This window comes from Narcine bancroftii, chromosome 14, assembly GCF_036971445.1.
Source record: "Narcine bancroftii isolate sNarBan1 chromosome 14, sNarBan1.hap1, whole genome shotgun sequence".
Classification (NCBI taxonomy): domain Eukaryota; kingdom Metazoa; phylum Chordata; class Chondrichthyes; order Torpediniformes; family Narcinidae; genus Narcine; species Narcine bancroftii.
The window spans coordinates 42,504,019-42,517,081 of record NC_091482.1 but is presented as its reverse complement, the minus strand read 5'-3'; the positions used below and the strand labels follow the sequence as shown (position 1 = coordinate 42,517,081).

General features: G+C 37.1%; 1 protein-coding gene across 2 annotated transcripts in view; it reads right to left on the bottom strand.

The window, feature by feature from the left end:
• LOC138749470 (protein unc-13 homolog C-like) overlaps positions 1-13,063 on the bottom strand; it is an 877,967-nt gene that overhangs the window by 762,874 nt on the left and 102,030 nt on the right. For both annotated transcript variants that reach the window (XM_069910841.1, XM_069910842.1), the window contains exon 7: positions 6,671-6,746. In XM_069910841.1, coding sequence (XP_069766942.1) covers positions 6,671-6,746 — 76 coding nt within the window. The remainder of the gene's footprint in view (positions 1-6,670; positions 6,747-13,063) is intronic.

Below are 13,063 nucleotides of genomic sequence, written 5' to 3'. Positions count from 1 at the left end.
TTTTGCTACTGCTAAGGCTATCATAATAAATCTTTTTTGCGCTTTATCCAATTTGAGGCCTAATTCTTTACTTCTTATATTACTTAGAAGAAAGATTTCTGGATTTTTTGGTATGTTATTTTTTGTGATTTTATTTAATATCTGATTTAGATCTTCCCAAAACATTTTCACTTTCTCACATGCCCAAATTGCATGTACTGTTGTTCCCATTTCCTTCTTACAGCGAAAACATCTATCTGTTAATGTTGGATCCCAATGTAATCAATTATAATGTATCATGCATAACCTTGTGTTTATTATATTCTTCATAGTTCCAGAACATAACTTTTCCCATGTTTCATTTTTTATCTTTATGTTTACATCTTTTTCCCACTTTTGTTTGGGTTTATAGCTTATTTCCTCATTTTCCTTATCTTGCAGCTTAATGTACATATTCATTACAAATCTTTTAATTATCATTGTGTCTGTAATCAAATATTCAAAGCTGCTTCCTTCTGGTAATCTGACTGTTTCCCAATTTATCCTTTAAAAAGCTTTCAGTTGATGATATGCAAACATTGTACCATGAGTTATTCTATATTTGTACTTCAACTCTTCAAATGTTAATAAATTATTTCCCAAAAAAACAATTTTCTATTCTTTTAATTTCTTTCCTCTTCCATTCTCTAAAGGAAAGGTTATCTATTGTAAAAGGGATTAGCGGATTTTGCGTCAATAGTAATTTTGGTATTTGGTCATTCGTTTTTTCCTTTCTAAGTGAATCTTCTTCCATGTATTGAGTAAATGATGCAGTACTGGTGAGCTTTTATATTGTACCAGCTTTTCATCCCACTTATAAAGTATATGCTCCGGTACCTTCTCTCCTATTTTATCTAGTTCTATCTTAGTCCAGTCTGTTTTTTCTTATCTGGTAAAAATCTGATAAATACCTTAATTGTGCTGCTCTATAATAATTTTTAAAGTTTGGTAACTGCAAACCATCTTCGTTGTAACTCTCTGTTAATTTATCTAACGCTATACTCAGTTTCCCCCCCTTCCACAAGAATTTCCTTATTATTCTCTTTACTTCATTAAAGAATTTCTCTGTTAAGGGAATTGGTAACGATTGAAATAAGTATTGTATCCTTGGGAAGACATCCATTTTAATGCAATTTACCCTCCCTATCATCGTTAGCGGTAATTCTTTCCAATGTTCTAAGCCTTCCTGCAGTTTCTTTATTAGTGGCTGATAATTTAATTTGTACAGGTGGCTTAAGTTATTATCTAACCTATTACCTAGGTATCGGAATGCTTGTGTTTGCCATTTAAATATAACCATATAACCGTTTACAGCACGGAAACAGGCCATGTCGGCCCTTCAAGTCCGTACCGGTTCACTTGAACAACTCCACTAGCTCCTCCGCAAACTCCTGAGGAAGTAGAGGATGCTGTATATAATTGTGTAAAAGTCAATACCACGTATAAATCAACCCCCTATTTTTGACCAAAACAAAATCGGGAATCTCCACCCTCTGCATATCTACCAATGACCCTACCCCACCCCAAAATTATCTCCTAAAAGTTGCATTTACCTTCCAGAAGGAAAAATACAGATGCACAAATGGTCCAGCTTAATGATTTAAATTACAAGATTATTTTCTTTCTGTCATAGAACATTACAGGACAGAAAAGTCCCTTTGGCTCATGATGTTGTGCTAACCTAGATATAACTACTCCACAACCCTCTATTTTTCTTATATCTGTATTCCTAAGAGTCTGTTTAATGTTCTTATTATAACAGCTTCCACCACTACCCCCAGCAATGCATTCCAGCAACCTATCATGGTGATTCTTTTTTAAATTCTGTATAATCCGCATTACTCATTGGCATCACTTCACTTTTATTTGTGTTGATCTTGTACCCCGATATTTCTCTATACCCCTTCAATTTTTTATTTAATCATTTCATTGATATTTCTGGTTCTGTTAAGTATACTATGATGTCATCTGCAAATAAATTGATTTTATACTCCTCCTTTATTTTTATCCCTTTTATTTTATTTTCTGTTCTTATCAGTTCTGCCAGTGGTTCTATTGCTAAAGCAAACAGTGAGGGGGATAATGGACATCCCTGCCTAGTTGACCTACTTAATTTAAATTGGTTCGATACATATCTATTTACTGTTACCTTCACCAGTGGTCCATTATATAATGCTTTAATCCAATTAATATATTTTTCTGGTAGATTGAACCTCTGTAATACTTTGAATAAATAATTCCATTCTACTCTGTCAAAGGCTTTTTCTGCGTCTAAAGCAAACTGTTGGCTTCTTATTTCCTTGAACTGCATGAATTAGATTAATAAATTTACAGACATTATCCGCTGTTCGTCTTTTCTTAATAAATCCAGTTTGATATTGTTTTACTATTTTTGGTACACAATCGGCCAATCTGTTTGCTAATAATTTCGCTATTATCTTATAATCTGAATTAAGTAGAGATATTGGTCTATTTGATCCTGGTGTTAGTGGATCCTTCCCCGTCTTTGGTATTACTGTAATTATTGCTGTCTTACATGAATCTGGCAAGTTTTGTGTTTCTTCTATCTGGTTCATTACTTCCATGAGAGGAGGAATTAATAACTCTTTAAATGTTTTATAGAATTCTATTGGGAATCCATCCTCTCCAGGCGTTTAATTGTTTGGCAACTTTTTTAATATATCCTGTACTTCCTCTATTTCAAATGGTTTTATCAATTTGTTTTGCTCCTCATCTTGCAATTTCAGCAGTTCAATTTTAGCTAAAAACTTTTCTACTTTATCATCTTTCCCCTCGTTCTCAGTTTGGTATAATTGTTCATAAAATTCCTTAAAGTTCTCATTGATCTCTATTGGATTATATATAATTTGTTTGTCCTTTTTCCTTGATGCCAATACAGTTCTTTTTGCTTGTTCTGTTTTAAGTTGCCAGGCTAATATTTTATGTGTTTTTTCTCCTAGTTCGTAATACTTTTGCATTATTTTCACTATGTTCTTCTCCACCTGATACGTTTGTAATGTTTCATATTTTATTTTTTTGTCCAACTGCTCTATTTCTCGATTGTAGTCCTTTTTCATCTTAGTTACATAACTTATTATCTGCCCTCTAATGAAGGCTTTCATTGTGTCCCATAATATAAATTTGTCTTTCACTCATTCCGTGTTTATTTCAAAATATGTTTTAATTTGGCATTCAATAAACTCTCTAAATTCCTGCCTTTTAAGTAACATGGAGTTTAACCTCCATCTATATGTTCTTGGTGGAATGTCCTCCAGTTCTATTGCTAATAACAGGGGTGAATGATCAGATAGTAATCTAGCTTTATATTCAGTTTTCCTAAATCTCTCTTGAATATGGGCCGACAACAAAAAAATATCAATCCTTGAGTATGTTTTATGCCTACTTGAATAATATGAGTATTCCTTCTCTCTTGGTTGCTTCCTCCTCCATATATCCATAAGTTTCATTTCCTGCATTGATTTAACCATAAATTTGGCCACTTTATTCTTTTTGCTTGTCTTTTGTCCAGTTTTATCCAACATTGGGTCCAAATTAAGGTTAAAATCCCCTCCTATCAATATATTTCCTTCTGTATCTACAGTCTTCAAAAAAATATCTTGCATAAACTTTTGATCCTCTTCATTAGGTGCATATATATTAAGCAAATTCCAAAATTCTGAATATATCTGATATTTTATCATTACATACAACCCTGCTGGATCTACTATTTCCTCCTGTATTTTGATTGGTACATTTTTATTAATTAATATAGCTACACCTCTAGCTTTTGAGTTATATGATGCTGCCGCTACGTATCCTACCCAGTCTCTCTTTAATTTGTTATGTTCCACTTCAGTTAGATGCGTTTCCTGCACAAATGCTATATCTATTTTTTTTCAGTAAATTTAATAGCCTCTTCCTTTTAATTTGGTTATGTATTGCATTAATGTTTATAGTCATATAGTTCAACATGGCCATCTCATATCCTGTTTACACCTCATTTCCACTTCCTCACCACCACCATCCCTCTTTTCCCCATTTTCATCTCTCAGTTTTCCCTTTTTAAACTCAATATATGACAACACATTTAAAACATAAAATACTCTTAACAACTCCCACATCCAATATTCCCTTAACCCCAAATATCCCTCCCCTCTCTGAGTTGCCCCTTATCCCTTGCTGGGCAACCACAACTCCCTTTTCCATTTGGATTGCGAACCTGCTCCAAGCGTCAACTGATTTTGCAGTGACAGTTATTCTCTCCCCCAACTCCCCCCAGAAAACTTTTTTTTCACATATAACAAAGTTCTCCCTTTTTTTTCCCCTTATTTCCTTTCTTCCCTTCTCTTTCCCTGCTTTAGATCTTTATTTATACATTGCTTTTACATTTTTATATATATTTTATCACCATTCTTCTTCATTCTTGTTACATCTCTTCATCTCTCCTTCTGTCCTGCAAGCGTTCTGCAAATTCTTGTACTTCCTCCGGATCCGAGAACAGTCTGCTTTGCTCCCCAGGGAGAAATATTTTAAGCACAGCTGGATGCCTTAACATAAATGTATAACCTTTTTTTCTATAGGATCGATTTTGCTGTATTAAACTCCTTCCTCTTCTTTAAGAGTTCAAAACTTATGTCTGGGTAAAAAAATTTTTTTTGATCCTTGTATTCCAATGGTTTATTGTCTTCTCTAATTTTATTCCTTGCCCGCTCCAGAATATTTTCTCTTGTCGTATATCTCAAAAATTTTCCTGAGATGGACCTTGGTTTTTGATGTGTCTGTGGTTTCGGAGCTAATGTTCTGCCCTTTCTATTTCCGTTCCTTCTTGCATTTCTGTCATTCCCAGGACCTTTGGGATCCATTCTTTTATAAATTCCTTCAGATCTGTGCTTTCTTCATCTTCCTTTAGGCCCACTATTTTTATGTTGTTTCGCCTACTATAATTTTCCAACATGCCAATTTTCTGAGCAAACAACTCCTGTAACTCTTTAATTTTTTTATCACTTTCTTCCAATTTTATTCTTAAGTCGTTTACTTCCATTTCTACAGCCGTTTCTCATTCTTCCACATTTTCTACTCTTTTCCCTATTTCTGTCATGACTAGTTCTAATCTTTGCACTTTATCTTCTGTTCTTTTCATTTTTCTTTTAATTACATTATATTCTAATGACAACCATTCTTTTAATGCTCTCATTTGTTCTTGAAAAAAAGCTTTATCTATATGCTGTCTATCTGTTTTACCTTCTATTTCTCTGTGAAGATCTTGGTCTTCTTCTCTTCTTTGTATCTGTGTCTCTTGTGAATTTCCTGATGAGTTGCTTGTCTCACTTTGTCGGACCTCTTCTTGCTTGGCCTCTTGCTGTTGTTCCTCCTCTTCTGAGCTGCTCATCTGAGCCTCCTCCTGCTACTCTTCTTTCCTTTCACTCCCTCTCCTGCCACTTTCCTCTTCTTCCAGCTAGAGCCTGGTGTTGGGTATCCCTCAGCTGGTCGTTCTGTGGTTGCCCACTCCTTGGCTGAGACCCCCTCCCATCGGTATTTTCATTCTGCTTAGTTTGTGCACTTTTGTTTGGGTCAGAGAGCCATTTTTGAAGTCCAGCAGTCGGGGGGTCGTGATTCCACAGGGCCAACACCAATCTCGGAGATCGGGTGCTCTTCTCCACCACAGCTCCCTGTTTCTTCGTGCAGGTAAGACCTTCTTTCTTTTCCGGTAAGACCTTCTTTCTTTTCCGGTGTCTTTTCTTCTTTTTTTCCCCACTGTTTTTACTTGTTCCTTCTTGGGTGCAATTTTCTTTCTTTTCTCTCCAACTTTATCTTTTATTTCTTATATTTTGTATTTATTGAACTTTGTGTTTTCTTCACTTTTTTTTCTTCTTTTCTGGAGAGGGCTGGTATTACCCTACCGGCCACTACTCCATCAAGTGACTCCTCCACAGTATACTTGTTGTTGAGAGGTACTGCCATAGGGGTGTTCTACACTGTCTACCTCTTCCTCCCCCCACAACTTTCCTCTCTTAACAGTTATCCAGTTACCTGTCTCCTGCCTTCTGCGTGACTGTCTCCCTGAAATCCCTCTCTATAACTATTTCTGCCTCCGAATGATCCGGAATTCATCCAGCTCCATGTCCAGCTTCCTAACACGGTCTCCCAGGAGCTGCAGCTGGATGCACCTCATGCAGATGTGCTCATCAGGGACACGTGCTGTCTCAGATTTCCCACATCCCACATTCAGAGCATTCCACTGCTCTAGCTCTCTTCATTAACCCTTCCTACCTTAAAAATTAAAGACCTTACCTTCTTGGAATCAAGCTCTTCCTAAGCTCTCTGAACCCTCTTGAGCCAAAGCTTCAAAGCACTACTCCTACCCTGAGCCACACACATCCTGACCGCTTCTCACTGGCCACTCCTCTTTAGCTACTGCTTTTTATTTGTCCCTGAATTATCTCAAATATTCACTCACACAAATCACTCGCTCTTTTTAAACTGTCTCCCTTCCACTCACCTCTCTGCCAAGACTTTAGCTCCTCCTCCTAATGCTCCTGCAATCCAAAATATTTATGTAAAAATAATTAATGAGACCAAGATTTTCTGTCTAACACCATTTTTCATCAGAGAAGCTCGGCTACATTCCCCACTTTGATTAGAATATACTTACTGGTTTGAAGAGCATACAAAGATGATTCAAACTGATTCAGATAACTTCTAGACTTGATTGAATCACCATTGGTCTCCTGGAAATGAAAAGGAGTAAATTATAGATATCTTCAGTTCAGCTTCGTATATGCAGAAACTCTAAATGAAACATAGCCTCTGTTAAATCTTTCAGTGTGCATTTGCAGAGATGATGGCTATGACATGCATTGTAGAAAGTCTCCGCATTATAAACATAATATAAATGCATTTCTTTTAAAATTCTACAGAGAACTTAGGCAGTTTTGTCATTGATAGGTTTTCCTATGTTAATGATAACCATCAAACAAGCTGAGAAATGTATTAGCAAGATCAAAAAGCATTCAAATAAAAATGAATAAATTCTTTGAAGCAGACAAGTAGGCTGCTAATGGACATGTATGGAATCATATCCAGTACCTTGGTGTGTTTTGCTGATATATCTTGGATTATAGCAACATCTCTGCATTATATCAGAATTCATAAGACAATTCAACTCACCCATCCATTTACTCCCGAATCTACAAAAGAAATTCCAAAGGTCGAAAGCAAGAATTACGAAGGGTTTATAAATGTAATTGTTAACTTTCTCTATAATTCTGCAGGCTCTTTTAAATACTTCTTGCCAAACTGTAATCTGGCCATCCCGTTTCTATGGCTAACTAGTGGTTTGCATTGTGCAGTGTAGCCTCTGTATTTTTGTTTATTAAGTCCTCTGTGGACAGTCGTCAATGACACATCCATATCTGCCTCCTGAAAAGTGTTTCTGATCTGTCGGACAGGCATTTGTGGATTTTTCTTCATTATGATTCTCTCATCAGCAGTGGAGGTCTTCCCTGTCCATTTGTGAATACTGAGCTCACCAGTGCTCTCTTTCTTTTTAATTATGTTCCAAACTATTGATTATAGTAATCCAAAGGTTTGTGTGATGTATCTTCTGTTTTATTCTTGTTTTTCAGCCTCATAATGACCTCTTTGACTTTCACTGGCACAACTCTGGTCCTCATGTTGAATAATAGCAACTGCAGACTCCAAAAGTGATCAAAAGCTTAGAAGCCTTCCTAGCTCTCTTATACCTGTGCAATTTAAGCAATTAAACATACCTGAATACACACAAACACCTGTGAAGCCAAATGTCCCAAACATTATGGTGTCCTGAAATGAGGGGTCAATGTACAAAAAGTACTGTCATTTCTACATGGTCAAACCAAAATGTATACGAATAACCATGAATAAAATCTGGAATTACATTTTAATCACATGTGAATTACTTGATTACAATTATAAAACTGTGAAAAACTGGGGTAAGTAAAGGAAAAATATGTCTTTGCCCCAAACATTATGGGGAGCAGAATATGTCCTGTACATCTTCCTTAAACTTCCTCTCCCTTAACTTAAAGCCCATCAAACATTAGAGCGGAATTAGACCAATCAATTTATTGAGTCCACCCTGCCATTCCATCATGGTTTATTTAGTATCCTTTCAACCCCATTGTTCTTTCTTCTACACAGAAACCATTTTTTAATATTTTATTTCTAGGTTCTAAAGTAAAACATGATAAATAAAAGAAAATTATACAGTAACCATCAAATATTCATATTAGTCAATTAATCACATATAGCCCCTTCCCTCACCCTCCCAAAAGAAAAGAAAAAAGCAAAACTAGATTAGAAAAAGAGAAAAGGGAAATAAGACAGTAAGAGAGACGAAGAATAGAAGAAGAAAAAAAAGAAAATGTTTTGTCAGGAGTTCACCACCTTCCCCACAGGCTTTAATATTCAACTTTCCCGGATCTGTGAGAGGCAAGGGAGGTATAGCTAAAGAGTTGTATCTATATCCTGTAAATATGGTTGACAGATTTTTTTTTAATATGCCATATTTTTCCTTAGATTCTATGATTTTCTCAAGGGGAACACAACTGTGCATTTTCACTTTCCAGCGTGTCATTCCTAGATGTGAATCAAACTTTCCTGGCCACTGCCAATGTGATCTTTACAAATTATTTTTGGAAGTTGGCCAACTTCATTGTAGGTTTTACGTCCGCAATATTTCCCAGTAAAAACATTTCTGGGTTTTGTGGAAATTGAATTCCTGTAATTTATTCTAAGAAATTTCCTAAATCTACCCAGAAGGGTCTCACTTTGGGAGTTGACCAGGTTCAATGTAGAAAGGTTCCTATCTCCAAGCTGCACCTAAAACATTGATCTGATAGTTCTGATTTAAATATATTTAATTTTTGCAGCACAAGATATAACTGATGCATAAAATTATGATACACCAGCCTATATCTTACATTTATTGTATTTGTCATGCTGTCATGACATAAATCTGACTAGCTTCATTCACCGAGTCTGATTCCCATCTCTGACTGGATTTATGTAGTCCTTGTTTAGGGGATTCCACGTGAAATAAGAAATACATTGCTGAAATAAATTTCTTTATATTCCCCTTTTGAATCAGAGTCTCAATGACACTGTATTTTGGTAAGACATTAGTGGACCTAATTTGTCCCTTAAATAAAATCTGAATTGAAGATAACAGAGAAAAGAATTATTTAACAAACCATATTTAATTTTTAACTGGTCAAATGACATAAATTGCCCCTGCTCATAACAATCTTTGATATATCTGAGCCCTTTCTGAGACCAGGTATTCAGGATCTTATTATCTATTATTGATGATATTAACCTATTTTGAGCCAGGGATGTTTTAGGTGATAGCCCCACTTTAAATCCAATCTGTTGATATATTTTATGTCAAACAGTAATTACATGTTTTAATAGGGGGGTGGGGCATATTTTACTCCAGATATCAATTTAATATCCCATTTATATATAAAATCCCCCACCATCCTCTCCCCTACCTTATGAAATTCAATTTTTGCCCAGGAAGGTTTATCTCCTTCCTCAAAACAAGAAATGGTAAACTTCATCTGGGCTGCGCAATAGTATTTTTTAAACTCTTAGAGCCATGATCCTCCCAGAGTGCAATCCCATGTTAATTTTTCAATGGAGACTCTAGCCACCTTACTATTCCAAAGAAATTTTTTGACATATTTATTTAAATCTTGAAAAAACATCTGAGGCAATGATAATAGGCAAAGTTTGAAAAAATATTGAAGTCATGGCATTACATTCCTTTTTATACAGTTAACTCTACCCACTGTTATTGGCAGAGTCATCCACCTGTTTAAATCTTCTTCAATTTTCCTAAGCAAGGGGAGATAATTTATATAAATTCTGTAAATCTTCCCATAATCTTCCAGTTTAGAGTGCAGTGTTACCAATGAAATTGCTGGGTCTGTCAGTTATATCAACACATCATCTGCAAATATAATAATCTTATGTTCTTCCTAGTTTACCCTGAATCCCTTAATGTCTGGATCTCGGCGACTATCTTCTCGCTACAGTTCTATAACCAAATGAAGAGAGCCGAAGATAATGGACATCCCTGCCTACTAGATCTGGTCAATGGGAATGCTGATGAAATGTGTCCATTAGTTACAACCCTAGCTTTGGGCTCATAAAATAATGCCCTGATCCAATTCATAAAAATTTCCCCCAAGCCCAAATCTCTCCAGCACTTTAAACAAAAAGTCCCATTCCAGTCTTTAAAAGCCTTTTCGGCATCCAGGACCACACCAACACTTAGATCACTTCTTGATTGTGCCAATTGTATTATACTGAGGAGTCCGCTTACATTGTCCACAGATCTTTTCTTTTGCACAAAGCCTGATTGATCTATGTTTGTTAATTTTGGCAAAAACTTTGCAAACTTTTCTCTTCTATCAATCTATCAAAACTCTTATCAAGGATCTTAACACTGCCATCAGGTCTGGCGATAGAGCACTATATAGTGTCATCAGAGCCAACCTGAAGGGAAGCATCAGGGATTCTAAAGTGTCCTATAAAAGGAGAATTGAGGAGCACTTTATCAATAATGACCCACAGCAAGTGTGGCAGGACATCTAACATTTCACCAATTACAAAACCAGCAACGGTATGACTGTTGGTGGTGACAAGGTTCTTAATTGTTTCTTTGCTCAATTTGACGTTAAGTCAGCAGAAACTAACACAACCCGCTCCTCAGCATCCAAAAGCCATGTCTTTGCTGTGCAGGTGTATGATAAGATGGGTGCTGAAGGTGGTGAATCCAAGGAAAGCCACCACCCCTGATGTTGTGACAGGAAGGGTGTGGAGGGAGTATGCAAACCAACTCTCCAAAGTCTTTACAAAGATTTTCAACTTGTCCCTGTCTAAATGCATCATCCCACCTTGCCTGAAATCTGCCATTATCATTCCATTGTCAAAGAAGAATGTCAACAGCATCTCAATGACTACCATCCAGTAACACTTACATTGGTCATCATGAAGTGCTTCAAGAGGCTGGTCTTGCAACCTATAAAAGGCATACTTCCACCCATCTTTGATCCATATGCGTTTGCCTAAAGGGCAACAGGTCTTTTGTGGATGCCATTGTCACTGCTCTTCACACTGCACTAACCCACCTTGAACACCAAGGGAGCTATGTGAGGATGCTTTTTATAGACTTCAGTTCTGCCTTTAACACCATCATCCTGAGCAGACTGGTTACAAAACTTGTTAAATTAGGGTTTTCCAAATCTATTTGTCTCTTTATAAAGAACCACCCCCAGACTGTTAAAATTGACACTCATCGCTTCTCTATCCTTTTACTCATTACCGGCTCCCCACAAGGATGTGTATTGAGTCCCATCCTCTACTCCCTTTATACTCATAATTGTGCCTCCACATATTCTACCAACACCATCTTCAAGTTTGCAAACGACACAACTATGGTGGACTTGTTTCAAAAGGAGTCGAGACAGCCTACGGGGATGAAGTTCAAAGACTGACAGAGTGGTGTTCAGAAAACAATTATCTTGAACTCTTCAATAACAAAATAACATAATAGACTTCAGGACCGGTTCATTATACATCAACAGGGACTGTGTGGAAAGGGTCACTGCTTTCAGGTTTCTGGGCATGCTCTTTGCTGAAGATCTCTCTTGGACTACCAATACAATTACAGTAGTTAAAAAGGCACAGCAACGACTCCATGACCTGAGGAAAGAAAGTCAAATTGCAGGAGAAATTGCTGGTCTCCGTTCATTGCTGCTCCATCAAGTGTGTTCTGGCCTACTGCATTCCAATATGGTTTGCCAGCTACTTGGCAACAGACAAGAGGGACCTTCAGAAGGTCATCAGTAAGGCGCAGAAGATTAACAGGTGCACGCTGATTTCTTTAGAGGATTTATTCAGATCTCGCTGCCTCAGTAGAGCAACCAAAATCCTAAAGGACCCTTACCACTCTGGTCATTATCTGTTTGACCTGCTGCCCTCCGGTAGATGTTTTAGGTCCATTAAATCACAGACAAACTGACTTAAAAATAGTTTGTACCCCAGAGCTATAAATGAACTGAATATTGTATTGTTTTATTGTGTTGTTTTTATATTTTATTATTTGATGTATATGTGCACCATCAGGATTTATACTCAATTTTGTTGTACGTGCAATGTCAATAAAGGTTATCTATCTATTCATCTTCCATGATCCTACCATTAAATTCAACTCCCTCACTAATAACAAAGTAGTTTTGGCAGCTTTTCTCTTTGTTACTTCCCTTACTGATTTATCTTGAACTGGATTCAGACAGAAATTAAAAATGCCATCAATTAAAATATTTTCCTGTGCATCTGCTAATTTCAAAAATATATTGTGCATTAAATTTTTTCATCATCTGTATTTGGCACACACACATTCATCAAGGTCCAGGACTTCATATATCTTTTCTTTGGCTTGGCTTCGTAGACGAAGATTTATGGAGGGGTAATGTCCATGTCAGCTGCAGGCTCGTTTGTGGCTGACAAGTCTGATGCGGGACAGGCAGACACGGTTGCAATGGAAAATTGGTTGGTTGGGGTTGGATGTTGGTGTTTCCTCCTTTGTCTTTTGTCAGTGAGGTGGGCTCTGCGGTCTTCTTCAAAGGAGGTTGCTGCCCACCGAACTGTGAGGCGCCAAGATGCACGGTTTGAGACGATATCAGCCCACTGGCGGTGGTCAATGTGGCAGGCACCAAGAGATTTCTTTAGGCAGTCCTTGTACCTCTTCTTTGGTGCACCTCTGTCTCGGTGGCCAGTGGAGAGCTCACCATATAACACGATCTTGGGAAGGCGATGGTCCTCCATTCTGGAGATGTGACCTACTCAACGCAGTTGGATCTTCAGCAGCGTGGATTCGATGCTGTCGGCCTCTGCCATCTCGAGTACTTCGATGTTGGAGGTGAAGTCGCTCCAATGAATGTTGAAGATGGAGCGGAGACAACGCTGGTGGAAGTGTTCTAGGAGCCGTAGGTGATGA